This window comes from Manihot esculenta, chromosome 13 (assembly GCF_001659605.2).
Source record: "Manihot esculenta cultivar AM560-2 chromosome 13, M.esculenta_v8, whole genome shotgun sequence".
Classification (NCBI taxonomy): domain Eukaryota; kingdom Viridiplantae; phylum Streptophyta; class Magnoliopsida; order Malpighiales; family Euphorbiaceae; genus Manihot; species Manihot esculenta.
The window spans coordinates 31,181,104-31,197,601 of record NC_035173.2 but is presented as its reverse complement, the minus strand read 5'-3'; the positions used below and the strand labels follow the sequence as shown (position 1 = coordinate 31,197,601).

The 16,498-nt window shown below is 27.7% G+C and overlaps 1 protein-coding gene across 4 annotated transcripts in view; it reads left to right on the top strand.

The window, feature by feature from the left end:
- Positions 1 to 6,895: 6,895 nt before the first annotated feature.
- Positions 6,896 to 16,498, top strand: part of LOC110629613 (DEAD-box ATP-dependent RNA helicase 16) — a 37,591-nt gene continuing 27,988 nt past the window's right edge. For 2 of the 4 annotated variants that reach the window (XR_002490247.2, XR_002490246.2), the window contains exons 1-11: positions 6,896 to 7,152; positions 7,259 to 7,417; positions 7,514 to 7,603; positions 7,701 to 7,829; positions 8,096 to 8,196; positions 8,898 to 9,012; positions 10,011 to 10,142; positions 10,691 to 10,756; positions 11,119 to 11,301; positions 11,648 to 11,743; positions 12,192 to 12,329. Coding sequence is in view for 2 of the 4 variants with exons in the window: in XM_021776663.2 (XP_021632355.1) it covers positions 6,958 to 7,152; positions 7,259 to 7,417; positions 7,514 to 7,603; positions 7,701 to 7,829; positions 8,096 to 8,196; positions 8,898 to 9,012; positions 10,011 to 10,142; positions 10,691 to 10,756; positions 11,119 to 11,301; positions 11,648 to 11,743; positions 12,192 to 12,329; positions 12,887 to 12,969; positions 13,216 to 13,253; positions 13,340 to 13,560; positions 13,738 to 13,821 (1,830 nt within the window). In the remaining 2 variants the exon portion in view is untranslated. Of the gene's footprint in view, positions 7,153 to 7,258; positions 7,418 to 7,513; positions 7,604 to 7,700; positions 7,830 to 8,095; positions 8,197 to 8,897; positions 9,013 to 10,010; positions 10,143 to 10,690; positions 10,757 to 11,118; positions 11,302 to 11,647; positions 11,744 to 12,191; positions 12,330 to 12,886; positions 12,970 to 13,215; positions 13,254 to 13,339; positions 13,561 to 13,737; positions 13,884 to 16,498 lie in introns of those variants that run through there. The other 2 variants (XM_021776663.2, XM_021776664.2) reach the window with 2 other exon arrangements.

The following is a 16,498-nucleotide window of genomic DNA, read 5'->3' as shown; positions in this document are numbered from 1 at the left end:
AATTTCTTTGCTTCCATCTTTCTCTGTTTGTTCTGTAAAATTTTAGCAGCAAACTGCAGTGAGCTAATATATATATTAGAAAAGCAAAATCATGTGGTGGGAACTGTTGTGAATCTGAAACTGGTTGCATTGATTAACTTTGAGGAGTTCTAGTGCCTTGGTATAGTAGTGAACTGGTGGGAGACCATCATCATCACATGTATTGCAGATTGTCTGGTTTGATCAAAGCTTTGAATTTGAATAATTATTTTTTATGAGCTCTTCCTCTCTTGGTTGCTTTGGTTAGGCCAACATTCTAGTCAGTTCTTTGGTCATAACTTTGGCTTGTTTTGGTTCTTGGATCTATTATATATCCTTCTAGACTTTCTTCAAATATCTAGAGATCATCAAATTTGAAATTCAATTAGGCAACTCACACTTTACAGCCAGCACCACACCACTGTGATAATGTCTTCCCCTCTGTTTCACATCATTAGCTAATGTGTGTTTTGATTATGGTGATACATTAATTGCTTTTTTTTATTGGCTTAGGAATGCAGCCTACACTTTAGGCCTGTAATTTTTTATTTTGCTTTTGTTTATTTTTTAATATTATCTTTAATCTTACTTAAAAAATATTAATGATATTAAGATATTAATAAACTTTGTTTCTTGTTGAAGCTTTGCATGTGATAGTGTGCTCCTCTACTTTTGCTCAACTTTGACTTTTAAAATTTGTTAAAAATTCCCGAATTATGGATTCTCTATCTCTTAAATTGTGTAGTAATGGGTCGTGATTCTTTTTTCAAGTTTTAATATTATTTAATAATTATAAAATTCCCAATTTTGCTTATGACTCTAAAAAAGTGCAGAGACAATCTTTTACCCTTTTATAGCCACAGCACAACCCATGATTTTAATCCTCCATTTTCACTTCTCCTGAGTGCTACACAAAGAGCAGTCGCCCAAGAACTTGAAAATAAGACATGGACCCATTTGCTAAGTCAATGGAGAGAAGATGAGCAAACTGGGAAGAAATTATAAAATTAAAGGTAGCAAGATCAGCAAATCCTGTTCCAAATTTGTGGGTAAATGTGAGTGGCACTGAAAATTAGAGGGGTAGAATTTAAAATTTATCGGGATTGAAAGAGTAGAATTTAAAATTTTTTAAATTTACTCGAATATACTTAACAACAGATTAAATCTCCTACAACAACCTAAAATTTATATTTAAGAAATTTAAAATACTCATTAAGAATATATTTTTATCATGAAGTAATTTAATATTTTAAACTTAAGATTTAAACACCAAAATCTTGGTGTGTGTTTTTAATTCAAAAGCTTAAATTGTTATTATTAAGAGAATCAAATGGTTTTGAATGCAAAACATTGAATCTCACACCAAAAGTAGAGATGGTCAAATGTGGTTTCATTCCCGGAAGTTATTAGGTCCTCTATCAATGGCATGCACTTCATCATGGGTTGGGTCCCTTCTCTTCTCCATGTCCCCACTCCAACATTATAATTGCCTTCTGCTTTTGCCGGTTCTAAATGTTTCTTCCACAGTTTGTGTTTCCAAAAATTCATATTCGACAAAGAGATTGAATTTACATTTAAATATTTTTTAAATAAATTACACTTTAATTTTTAAATTTTAATATAATTAATAAATTTATATTGTATTTTTAAGGTTTAGCCTGGTGGAAAGTGCATCCTTGTAGTCTTGTGAGGTCAAAGGTTCGACTTTCCTACCCCTATTTCAAAAAAAAAAAAAATCAAATATATATAAAGAAAGTGTAAAAATATTTTAATTATTTTTTTAAATAAATAAATTATATTTAAAATTTTAAATTTTAGTGTAATTAATAAATTAATATTTATACTTTTAAAATTATACATTTAAATTTTTATATAATTAGTCTGTGCTCATCTATTATAATTTAAATATTTTAATTTTAATTTTTATTTAAAATAAAACTTAAATTTTTATTAATTTTTATCTATATCTCATTTAATTAATTTTTAATACCTTTTGTTTTTCAATTTTTATTCATTAAGAGTATTTATTTCATGAAAAAATATTTTTCAAAAAAATATTTTTTATATTTTTTAACATTTGAAATATTAAAAAAATTTAATTAATAGAAAATATTTTTATAATCGAATGAAAAAATTAAATTATTTTAAGGAAAATAATTTTCTCCCTTCACGAGAGAAAGCCATTTTTCAAAAGAATATGATTCTCCACTCGTTAACAATTTTATTAAGATATATGTATATCAACTTATTAATAAATTTTATTTTTTAAATTAAAATTAAATAATAAAAAATAAGTTATATCATTGAAAAATATTTTTCACATAAAATATTTTTCGTGTATAAATTATTTTTCACAAAGAAACGGGAGTTAGAATACTTTAATATTTATAATTTCAAAATTTTTAAAAAATATTTACTATTTTAATTATTTTTAAGTAAATTTTTATAAAAAGTATTTTAAGAAAAAAATTATATTTTTAAAAGAAGTTTTGCCATGAATTAATGTTTAGATAAAAAAATTTTAATTTTAGATTGATTAAATATAAAAAGGAAGGATTTAGTTTTAAAAATAAAATAATTGATTATATAAAAATTTAAGTATTTAATTTTAAAAATATTAAGATTAATATATTAATTATGTTAAAATTTATAAATTAAAATATAATTTATATTTTTAATAAAATTAAATTTTAAAACCAGCCACGATTTTAGTGGATGAAATAAATTGAATTTGTAAAAATTAATAATAAAATATAATATAATTTTTAAAATATTTTTAAAATATTAGACGCAAGTTTTTGTGAGTGGTCTCTTTGTGACTCGATAATTCCGTCTTTTTCTCTTTTTTAAACCTAACTTCTTTTTTCTCCTTTGCGTCAGTTGACTATAAATAATAAAAAAAAAAGATACTCCATAAATATTCCAATTATCACTTATGATTTCTGTATGATGGGGATATTTCTCACATACAATCCAATTAATTTTCAGAATATGCAGTCCTCCTTGGCAGATTTATGGCGACAATTCTCGAACAGTTATTACATTGAAGGATTTTATTTCTAATTACAAGCTGAATATTTTATTCTTAATAAAAACAGAAATTTTTAATTTTCTTATGGAATTTTTTTATAATTTTTAACATTTTGATGGTTGCTTATCAGTTAATAGATAATGGAGGTTTACTAGTTATTATGGGTTTTCGGAATCGCAACGACGACGTCAGTTTTAGAACCTTATTCGAGTTTTATCTCATAGAAACTCTCCTTTGTGGTTTTATTCGGGAGACTTTAATGATTTATACTCGAGAGATGAAAAAAAAAGAAGAATGTATTTGTCAAATTATTTTATGCAGTAATTTAGGCATTCACTTAATGAACATTTTTACTAAATTATTTTATACAGAGATTTAAATTATCTTATACAGAGATTTGATTTTGAATAATTATAAATTTTTGTTAGACTCTAAAATTTAGGTGAATTCATCGTAATATTACTTTACCTACTCATATTTTGACTAGAGAATTTATCAAATATAATTGTCTCTCTGTTTGGGATGATATCCCATTTTGTTTGATAAAATTTTATTAATACAATAAATAGGTTTGCTTTAAAAAATATATATATAATTTTTAAAATTTTATTTGGTTATTAAAATAGTCATTTAAAATAAAATTTTTTATTAATAATTTTTCTTGTCCTTATTGAATTCAATCTATGTCCACTTTCTTTAATTATATTATTTTTCATTCAATAATTAAAGAATTGTAAAAATTAATTTTTAGATTAAAATTTTCAAATTTATAATTTTTTATTAATAAATACTAAAATAATAAAACATATTTTTAATTTAATGTCAATTTCCTTTATTTTTTTTAGTTTTAAAATTTATGTATATAATTTCAATATTATCGAGAGTAGAAATAGAATATTGAGTATAAATATTTAATAAAATTTGATGGATTATAATATTTAATGAAATTTTTAATGAATTATCTTGTTGTTACCCAATAATATTAAAAATCATATATAAGTTTGATAGTGCTAAACAAATTTTCAAATATTATTAAAAATTAATTTGAAAATATTATTTTACTATTTTAATATGTGTTAATATAAAATTGAATATGTTATATCTAATTTAAAATTAATTTTCACAATTTTTTAATTATTGAGAACAAAAAATATTATAATTGGTAAAAGATGGGTTGATTTTATTAGAATTAATTAAATAAAATTTTAAGATTTGCCACGAATTTAGTTAATATACTAAATTAAAATTTAAAAGTTAAAAGTAATTAATATATTAAATTGAATTTAAAAAATTAATGGTACCTATAATATAAGCATTGAAGTTTTAATTTTATTATTAAAAAAATTGCATATAAATATATTTATGCAAAATTCATAAGCTTTTTAAAAAGTATTTAAAAAAGGTTTTAAAAACTATTAAAATAAATATAGATGCTTTAGTTGGAGAGTTTAGACGCTTGTAGACTACCTTGAATCGAAGACAAAAAGAAAAAGGTAAAAAAAAAAAAAAAGACAAAGGGCCAAGGCCCAGGAGTTTTTTAGTTGCCTGCCTCTGCCCTGGAGCTTAGGCCTAAGGGTTGCAGGTTTGTTGTTGGACCATATTTCATAGTTAAAATACACAAAATTAAAATGAAATGAATAGATTACACTAATTTTTTAATTTTAACATAATTAATAAATTGATTATTATATTTTTAAAATTAAATATTTAAATTATTATATAATTAATTTATCTAAATTAAAAATATTTTTATTTATTATTTCGTTAATCAATTGATTACATAAAAAATAAATATTTTATGAACGCTTAAATTTTTTTAATGTAGGTAAAATATTTTATACTATATAAATTATATTTTAATTTTTAAATTATAAGATAATTGATAAATTAATTTTTTATATTTTTAAAATTAAATTATATAAATTATACATTAATTCAAAACTAATATATATCAAACTTTTTTTAAAATATAATTTTTTTAAAATGCTATTTATAAAAATTTATAATTTATTTAAATATTACTTAATATCACTTAAAAATAATTGAAATTGTAAATATCATTTAAAAATTTTTTGAAAATTTTGAAATTATAAATATTGAAATATTTTTATGAAAGAAAATTGAAAAATAAAAAATATTAAAACTTAGTTAAATGAAATATTATAAAAAAATTAATGAGAATTTAATTTTTTAAAATAAAAATAAAGGAGTAAAATATTTAAATTATAATAATTAAATATAAAGGAATTTAAATGTATGATTTTAAAAGTATATAGATTAATTTATTAATTATATTAAAATTTAAGAATTAAGTGTAGTTTATTTATTTTTAAAAGGTAATAAAAATAAATAAATTGAGAGATTTCTAATTTAAATGAATTGATTATAAAAAAATTTAATTATTTAGTTTTAAAATTATATAAATTGATTAATTAATTATATTAAAATTTATGAACGAAAGTTTAATTTATTCGTCTAAGATATATAAAAGACAAAGTAAAAAACACACAAGCAATGATGAGATTTGGAAGAATAAATTTTTTCTAGCCATTGCGTTTGTAACGAACAGTGCTGGGTCTTTAGTTCATGGGATTAGGTGTTCTGTTACTTCTGGTGAGGGTAGAGCTTCATTGGCTATACTTCTATTAAGCAAACCTTATGTTAAAATAAAAAAATTGATTGAATTGTATTAATTTAAAATTTTAGTTTGATTTTTTATTTTTTTAATTTGATTTAATTTTTATTTTTAAAAATTTTAATTAATTTAATTTAATTTAATTTTAATAAAATTTTTTTGATTAAATCGAATCATATTAATAATAATAATATATTATTTATTATAATATAAAAAAATTAATAATAATATATTATTTATTAAAATATAAAAAAATAAATTATAATTAAAGTTAAAATATTTTAATAAAATTTTAAAATATTAAAAATAAAAAATAAAAAATAAAAAAAATTCATTAAAAAATTAAGCGATCAAATGAAATGAAATGAAATTAATTTAATTTAAATTAAGTTTTATTTAAGTAAATTACATAAACCGAACGAAATCAAATAAATTAATAATTTTTTCCATCGGTTCTTCTACAGCCACTTCTATAAAGAGAGCAGATTTTGACTTCCCTTTAAATTGTTATGGAAAGTTTAAAAAATTAATTTTTTTATTTAAAGCATATCAGTCAACTCTTATTTAAAACTATTAAAAACTATACTATCCATTTCACATATCAAATTAAAATTAAAATTTTTAATAAATATTATAATTCTTCAGCAACCAATAATAAAATAAAGAACAATATATTATTTCAGCTATAAAAAAATTTATTAATTATCTATTCATAATTAAAAATACAGTAAAAAATTTTTAAATTTTTATAAAAATTTATTAATTTTTTATTTTATTAATTTTAATCATTATTATTTTATCATTTAATTCATGTATTATAAAAAAATTAATAACCTTTAATTTTGTAAAAATATATATTATTTAATCTCTTCATATTGAAACCATTTTAATCTTTTATATATCACTTAATAACTAAATTAATGAAAAAATTTATTAATAATTTTTTTAAGTCTCATTAAATGTATTTTTTAAATTAAAAATTCATTAATAAAATTTTATTATAATATAAAAATTAAATTGTAATTTTTTCTAATGCAAAACAAACCCAACATCCTATCGGGAGGTTGAAGGCTTTGGTTCTTCTAAGTCCAGTCCATTTGGTGAATGGGCCGAATTTTTTGTTACAAAAATTTGCGGGTTTGTTGAAAGTTTCAACCCGACCCATATTCAGCTCTACCCTGTTTCCCTTCCCAATTCGCTCATTAACCTCAAAACCCTACTCAAACCCTAAATTTGACCCCTAACGTCTCTCTTTCTCTGGTAGAGTTTTTCAATGGCTATAACCGAAGAGAAACCAGCTCAAGAGACTGAACATAAAGGTGAGGAAGCAGAAGAAGAAGAAGAAGAAGAAGAGCTAACTTTTGAACAGCTTGGGCTCGACCCTCGATTAATTCGAGCTTTAAACAAGAAGGATATTAGTATTACAAAGCCAACCCCAATCCAGCGAGTCGCTATTCCTCTAATACTCGTGAGTTTCTCTTTAATTTTTTTTTTGTCTCCCTCTTTGAATTATAAATTTTCTTGGAAACCAATTACATTATTTTTTGGGATTAATTGTTGGGAACTGCTTTTAGGAAGGGAAGGATGTGGTTGCTAGAGCAAAGACAGGCTCAGGGAAGACCCTGGCTTATCTGCTTCCTTTGGTTCAAAAGCTGTTTGCAATTTCTGGTTCCAATAGAAAACTTGCCCCATCTGCATTCATTCTCGTCCCAAGTGGGGAATTGTGTCAGCAGGTAAGAATTTAGTCATGCTTTTCTCTTACAGTGCTTTACTTCTTACTTAACCAAGTGCTGTATTTATATAATCATTTTTTTTTGTTGTATTTGTAGGTGCATAAAGAGTTCTCATCCCTCATTGATTCGTGTAAAGTGCAGTTGAAAGCTGTACAGTTGACAACCAAAATGCCTGATCCTGATTTGGTTGGTTCTACCTTCGTCTTGTTGAATTTTACTTTGTGGTTGTAAGTGATGGGAATTTATCAACTGACATGTAGCTGATTGTTATAATTACGTGCAGCGCACTGCATTGGCTGGACTTCCTGATATTGTTGTATCAACTCCTGCTTGTGTAGCTAAGTGCTTGTCAGCTGGTGTGCTTCAATCATCATCCATAAATGATTCGCTTGAAATTCTTGTTCTTGATGAGGTGAGAGCCTTTGCATGCTTATTCTAGTTAGCTTCATGTCCATCTCAACTAGATCTCATCTGATATGGGATGGTGTACAGATAGAGTGGAGATCAGTGTTGGTAGAATCATAATATTTGCTATGTTTTTTTAAAGAGATTTGACAATTTTATATTGGCATAATGAACGCTTTTATCATTGTTTATATTTCTCTAGCACATGAATTCTTAAACATAATTACTTGCCATCTGATGTTCAGAGATCATTGATATTTTCTTTATTTCCAGGCAGATCTTTTATTGTCATTCGGCTATGAAAATGATCTAAAAGCTCTTACAGCTTTTCTCCCTAGACGTTGTCAATGCCTTCTAATGTCAGCTACATCAAGGTTCTTTATCTTTGTGGCTCTCTCTCTCTCTCTCTCTCTCTGTTTGTGTTATAGTTATGAATACCTTTCCATTGCATCTCACAGATTCTGCTTTCATGAGCTTACAGTAGCAACAAAGTAATCTAGTGGCAAATCTAGAAAATTTTCTCGGTGGGAGTGTTGCATAATGCATAGAATGCATACATATATACTTTATAAATAAAATAATATTATTATGAAGTACATAGTGAGGGCAAAGAAGTAAATGAGATTTTTATAAATAAAAAAATTACATGTGCATATAAATAAGACTTGTATAAAACAGTAATTCTACACTGCAGGGGCAAATTTGGAAAAAAAACCAACTCTGTACGGTGGGGAAATTTAAGCAATTGAAGAAGGGGGGGTGCAGAAAATGCAAAACACTAATAGGACTTATAGAAGTTGGTGAGGGTAGACCACTGGGTGGATCCACCCCTGGTGTAATTGATTCAAAATTCTTCTCGGTTCCACTGATATGCAATAATGCATTTGTGCTAATCTTGTTTTAATTGATTTTTTATTATATATATAAAAAAATCTTTATTGGGGATTTTCACACTTTTCACCATTTAAAAAAAAAAGAAACTATGTGCAGCAATTCATTAGCAGCCCTATCCATGGGACTGAGAAACTTCATACATGCTAATGCATACTACATCTTGGAATCTGATATTTGACAGTGCTGATGTTGATAAACTGAAGAAGCTCATCCTACATAATCCATACATTTTGACTTTGCCAGAGGTGGAAGGTGTCAAGGATGAAGCTATCCCCAAGAATGTTCAGCAGTTTTGGGTATGTGTGTTTTTTTTTAAGGATTTTGAGCATCTATTTATCCTTTTCAGTTAATTTTGCCTACTGATGGAAATTGATCTTTCCTAAAATTGTTTGCTGTGTGAAATTGGTCTTAATGATCTTACTTGTATCTGATAGAAACGTCTTTTGCATATAAAATTGATGTGCTATTTGACATGAGTTGCAAGTGAATATTGAATACAATTTGGCCTGGGTTTAGTTGCAGCAATATTGACCTCACTGTGATTGTAATTTTGTCAAAAAGCTTGAAGATAATAATAAAGAAAACAAGAGCTAATGTAATGCTGCCTTAGCACCATGATGTTAAGCAGAGTACCAACTGCTATTCAATTGCTCAATCATGAAATATTTTTCACTCTCCAAATTGTAAGGTTGCATGTTTGAAATTCTTTCCTCCATCGCTTTCTGATCCTACAATTGGGAAGTTTTCTTCTGTGGGATTGTTGCATAATTTTCAATAGTATCTGTTATAGGCTGTTTGTATGTACTGTCATCATTATTTGATAATTAAGGTTGAACTAGTTTTTAAATTTGGTATTTTATTGAACCTCCACTAGTTTTTGCAATCATTGCAATTGAAGAGTATATCAGTATTAATTCCATTTTCAAAAGCCTAAACAATGTACACAATTCTGCATTTAGTTTGAAATGCCAAAAGTAATCCCCAATTTAACAAATTCTGGCCCTCAACAAAACGCTATAATCAGACCTAATAAAAAATTTGCCTCTCAAGTTTCATCACCATAGTCATTGTCTTGAGGCTTGTTAAATTTTTCTATAATAAAGAGTCCCATTTTATTTTTCAAAAGCTAATTGATGATAAAGATGGACTTTATGAAAGTGCAAGTGCATGTTTTGAGTTTTTCTATGCATGATATTGCTACTAGATGTTTTAACTAGGACTGTTAATCTTGTGGTTCCTTAAATTTGTTTTATTTCTAATTATGTTTATGCCACTGTTTCATATCATATTTCAGATTTCATGTAGTAATCAAGACAAGTTACTCCACATTCTTGCCCTTCTGAAGCTGGAGCTGGTTCAGAAAAAAGTTCTGATATTTACTAATTCCATTGACATGAGTTTCAGGCTGAGGCTCTTTTTGGAAAAGGTATTCTGGCTACTGTACAAAGCATCAATGAAATTATCCAAGATACTTGGCTTTTATCTTACTCATCTTCTATTGCTTGGGAAGTTTTTTTCCCATCAAGATGTGGAGCATTTTATAAACAAATTGCTGAATCTATGGCAAGAGAAATTGAATTGTGTTTAGAACAAGGGTTGAACATACGATACTTCCCACACTAGTACTACTAGTCTCTAGAAGCTTCATAAATGTTTCTACATCCTTTTAGGTCTGTACCAATTGATTTTGGAAGTTGCTCAATGCTTCAAGTTGCTATCAGTAATAGTTTGTTTTTCTGTTATTTGTGGTTATTAAGGTTGACTAACTATCAAATTGATCTGGAAACTTCACATCTGTTTGCAATGTAGTTTTCTATTTTTTAGCATTTTATGTTTTCTGCTATTCTTCTTCTAGTTGATTTATTGAGCAAGAACTCTAACTTGTGTCACCGTGTCACTATCTCATAGCTGTGGTCATTGTTTAATTATTTATTTTGCATCTCATTTTTGATAGTCTTGTTTATCTTTTGATAGTTCGGAATAAAATCTGCTGTTCTAAATGCTGAGTTGCCGCAGAATTCTCGTCTTCATATACTTGAGGTATGCTGAATTCCAAATTTCAGGAACTTTATAATTTGGGTGAGGTTAAAGACATGTTTTCTTTGAGATAGGTTTGGGGAAGAACCTTTTCTTCTCATTACAAGTTCTCGTTTTTTTTGTTTTTATTTATTTATTATTGTTATTATTATTATTCTTTTTTTTTTTTGGGGGGGGGGGGGAATCTGGACACTGTTAGTAACTTAATATATAGCAATGCTTGATAATTTCATAATTATTTAAGAAAAAAGATAGTTTACTCTTACTTGATTGTTGGCTTTAAGGTTTTACATCTTCATGAGTTCTATGACTTTGTTCAGTGATAAGTTTTATGACAGTTGTTACTTCTATATTGTTTTGTCCAGGAATTCAATGCAGGGCTTTTTGATTATTTAATAGCAACTGATGACAATGAAACAAAAGAGAAGGAACAAGCTGATGGGAGTCTTGCTGAGTCAAGGAAATCTAAAAGACATGCTAAGGCTAAGCAGAAGTTGGATTCTGAATTTGGAGTAGTAAGGGGCATTGACTTTAAAAATGTACACACGGTAAGCTATTATTCCTGATTTGGCTTTCTGGGAGGATTTGTTGCTGCCACTTCTGTAGGGTGTGATGTTGTAGTTTGAAGTGGATCTGAAAGCATATAAGAAAATGATGTGTCTGAACACAGCTTTATTTTGTAGATTCAAATGTTTTTATTTTTTTTTCATCGATTTGGTTGCACAACTTGTAATTTTTGGTGGCAATGGGTGTAAATGCTATAGAGTATAGCATGTTTAGCTAGTTAACTTCAACTAGTTACTTTCCCCTTTTTGTTTTGTGCAGTTTTACATGTTCATGTATTGCTTTTCTTATATGTTTCTTATTGTCATTATTTTATTTCCATTTATACAGGTTATAAATTATGACATGCCTCTAAGTGCTGCGGGATATGTACACCGAATTGGTCGTACTGGACGAGGATATAGCACTGGTGCTTCTGTCTCCCTAGTAAGTTTCTTGAGGAAATGTAAGAGTTATTGCATATGGGACAAAGTCCCACATGCCTTTTGTCCATCTGTGCATCTTTATATCTATAAACTTGTATATATAGTCAGATTACCGACCACTTGTCCCCCTTTCTGATTCATAATGGTTAGTTTCTATCTTTCAATATTGAAGTTGAGCCTGGTATGAGGTCAACTTCCATTATTTATAGTGCCTTCTTATGCATTTGGTTGATTACAATAGTTGAGTTGCTTGGAAGTTTAGATCTTGTATGGATGCACTAAAGATTTTGTTGTGTGTGTATGCGTTGCTTTATTTAGAAAATATGAATCAAAATCTATTCAGAACATACTGTAGATGATGACACATTTAACTTTTCGTATCTTGTTTTGAAGTTTGTGATATAGGTTTTTCATAAACTTTGCCATTCTAATACTTTGTCTTGTGGTAGGTTTCTACAGATGAGATGGAAATTCTTGAAGATATAAAGTCCTTTTTTGGGGGGGATGACAGCAAGGATTCAAACTTAATTTCTCCTTTTCCTTTACTCACTAAGAATGCAGTGGAATCTTTGCGATATAGAGCTGAGGTGATTGTTTTGAATCCCTCATGCAATTATGGACTCCATGATTTTCTGTGTGGATGAAAAGTAAATGTGAACAATTTTTCTTTGATAATATTGTTTACTTCAATGAAGAACATATCCTGGGGAAGGTTCCCCCCATCCTCTCTCTCTCTTTCTCCCCAATGGCAATTGATGTGTAGAACTGCAAGTTGAGTTGCTTATTCTTGTGGACAGCTTCTCATGTTTTCTTCTTTGTGCAAATCACAGAAATAGAAAGATGTTTTCCTTGTATTTTCTATTACTTGATGATATATACTTGTTTTAATTGATAGTACACATCAAATTTTCTCGATCATGATAGTTGCTTTCCTTGAACTAGTCTCCTTGGTTTTGCTTTACTTTATGTTAATTTTATATACTGGTGTTCTATCTATCATCACCTAGCCTAGCCACTCTCTCAATTTTTTCTTATCCAAGATTGGACGTTGTGTTCTTCTAGCAATTGAGGAGTATACTTCTTCTGGTAGAAGCAGAAAACATTGAATCCAGAAAGATCGTTAATGGGCGGGTTTATTTTGCAGGATACTGCAAAGAGTGTGACAAAGGTTGCTGTCAGGGAAGCACGAGCTCAGGATTTGAGGAATGAAATACTCAACTCTGAGAAGTGAGTATTTGTGGGATTTAATTTTATTCATACCTCTGAACTCTTTTGCAATGATATGAGAAATTGATATCAGCAAACTATCTTGAGTTCTTATTTGGAATCTAACATGTGCTTTGTTCTAACATGCCTAATTGTTGTAGAGAACATTGTTTGAACTAATTATTAACAACTAAATTTCCAGCTCATTTTCACTTCTGCTTTTTTGTTTTTAATTGCATTGTGGTGATCTGCTTTTTGTTTGTTTAGGTTGAAGGCTCATTTTAAGGCTAATCCTAAGGACCTAGGTAATGAGATATGTTGAAATATGACTTGTGATTGTCCTGGTTGGGTCAGTCTCTAATTGTTTCGCTGTGACCTTTTATTGGAGCAGATCTACTGAAACATGACAAGGTTTTGAGCAAGAATCCCCCTGCTCCTCATCTACGTGACGTGCCAGATTATCTGCTGGACCCAACAACCAAGGAAGCAAGCAAAATGGTCAAACTTGCAAGAGCTGCAATGGGAAATAATAATAATAACTCTGCTCGCCGTCAGGGATCCAGGAGCAAATTTAAGAGAAACAGAGACCCTCTGAAGTCCTTCTCTGTTGAGGTATTAAAACATATTCATAGCCTGATCTTTGAGTTTAATGGGTGTGATTGGTGCCCGTCCTCTTGTTGGGGGGAACTAGTGGATAGTGTATCTTCTGCTTTCCTTGTTAATTTCGCAGAGTCCACATTTAATACAGTCGGGCTTGCTGTAATGCATTTAACTTCGATTTGGTTTCAGGCACCAAAGAGAGCTCTCAAAGGTAAGAGGGAAGGACAAGATGGTGACAATACTCGTAAACACAAAAGGAGAAGAGCTGTCTAATTTAATTTTTTTAATCTAACAATTTTGTTTCCGATTTACTTAAAAATATTCATTTTTTAAAATATAATCTAAATGCAGTATTATTATTATTATTATTATCTGAAAAGCAGCACGGTTGATATGAGCTTGTTTTGTATTTTTTTTGTATGTCAAAAAAAATGTTTTTTTGGGAAAAAAAGCTCCATTATAGATGCTATTGAAAAAAAAAAAAATTTATCAAAACTTTTAAATGCTGTATGTACAAAAAGAAAAAAAAAAAAAATCCTGGTGTTTATCAATTCCAGGTGGTCATATTTATTATTTGCTGCAATTTGTTATCTACCGTAATATGACAAATATTTAATTCATATGACCCGAAACGGTACCGTGGTTCCGAGTCTTCCCTACTTTTCTTCAAAGGCCTAACCCCTTGCCACCCACTAACTCACCCACTGTTGCTCTATTGTGTGATTAAGAAACGATTAAAAATAACAAAAGATTTTAAATAAATTATTTTGAAATATGTCAGAAATTTGCATGTTAATTATTCTATTTTTAAGGTGAAATAAGTTTTACTGAGAAAATATATGCTTAATGAAAATGATTGGTGTAAAAATAAATTATTTTTTTTCTCCTTTAATTTGTCATTATTATTATAATGATTAAAAATAGAGTTTTAGACAATTATTTATAGAAGTGGTCGTTATTAGCATTTTTTTTTTCTGAAGTAACCATTGCTAACATTTCAATGTATTAAATTATTCAAATATCTTTATTTTTATTTTTAATTTTAAATAATTATGTTCATCAAATTTTATTTTATTAATAAAAATATTTATTTTAGAATATCTGATCACATTAAAATTGATTTTTTTAGTAAAATGTACCTTATAGCGTAAATGATGATGTTGTGGTGTTAAGTCTTAAAGTTTTAAATGAATAGAGGAATATTCATCCACCTGATAGGCTGATAGAATAAATCAAACTAGTAGTGATACTTATATTTCTAGTTAGATTCCACCTATATAGGATTAGCAGAAGTGCAATGTGAATGTTGAAATACACAAGTAGAGTGATCATTCATACTTATGCAATAATTTTAAGGGATTTTAGTGATTACTTTTTTATGGGTCTTACAAAATTTTTTGAGATGATTATTTCAACAAATTTTATAGAAGCTATAATATTAAGAGTCTCTTATTTGATTTCAAGACAATCATATGTTCATTTTGAGGTAGATATTAAAATCGTTGCGGATGTTTTATCTGAGTATAATGAATGTCTGAATCTAGTTAAATATCTTGTGATAATTAATTATATGTCTTATGTTCATTTTGAGATAGATATTAAAACTGTTGCAGATGTTTTTTCTGAGTACGATGAATGTTTAAATCTAATTAAGTATTTAATGATCACAAGTTTTTGTTAATATAAAGGTCTGATTGGTTTTTGTCTTGAATTTATAAACAAGTTAATGTAGCTGCTCATATTTTTAATAAGATTTCTAGATTTTTACACAATTCGAATTCTAAATTGGATGTAATGGAGGAACTGTTTGTTGGTTTGGGTTAGATTGGGTCTAATTTAATTAAAAAATTTTTTTATGATAATAATATATTTTATTGAGTTAAAAATGTTTATCCATCCTTATTCTTTTAAAAAAATGTTTACCCATCTAAATTTGATATTCAAATAATAATATATTTTACATTTATATGTGTATTTAAAATGTAAATTTTTAAAAATAGTTGTGCCAAAATATTTATGTTTTATTGGAAAAATATTTTTCTTCTATATTAATAATAATTTTATTTTAATTTTCAAATTAATAAATTGCACAATTTGATAATTTTTTAAATTTATTTATATTTGATATTACACAACAGTCACCCAAAGTGAGTCATAAGTTGTCACCGTAAAATAGAGTAATGTGACAAGATTCTAATAAATCAATATGTGATCCCACTCGTGAGAAGGAAGATTCGGACACCATAATCATTCGTTTTTTTTATCAAGACACGCTCTTTTCTAAATAGAGCGGGTCTTTACATAAAGTAAACTGTTAGCCTAAGTAATTCAGTACATTTCCATTATGCCTATAATCATGGAATCTCCGACTGTTTAGCTGGTGAAATCTCTTATTAATTAGTCGGTCACGTCATTGCCGGATTTCTAGAGAATATTATAATTAACTTTATACTCTTATAGTATAAAAGCCAACAATAACAGAAACAAAGATACGCTATTTTTCTATACAACTACTCTTGTATTCTAAGTAATTCATTACACTCACCCTTATCTCCAATTTACTGACTTGAGCGTCGGAGTGTCACTTTCTCTTTCTCGCAAGTCGACCAATCTCAGCACAGCTTTATTCCGGCCACATCATCAGTTTCATTCCATCAACATCATTTGGTTCCGCTGCCGGAAGATCCATTGAATTTTCTCTAGTCATTTGGATTAAAACCGGTCTCTTATATCATTTCTCTTAAAAGGAAATCTTTCTTTTCTTTCTCTCGAAATGGCCGACGATTCATGAGCTGCTGCTAAAGTCACTACCAATAAGGACAACTGTGAACTTCACCAGGTGGCTAGAGGTGATAACAAAAAGGACAATTTTATGGGCAAGATGGCGGTGACAGAGGAAGGAGAATCATGGATGATACCCGTGTACAAGTTTTTGACACATGATGATCTG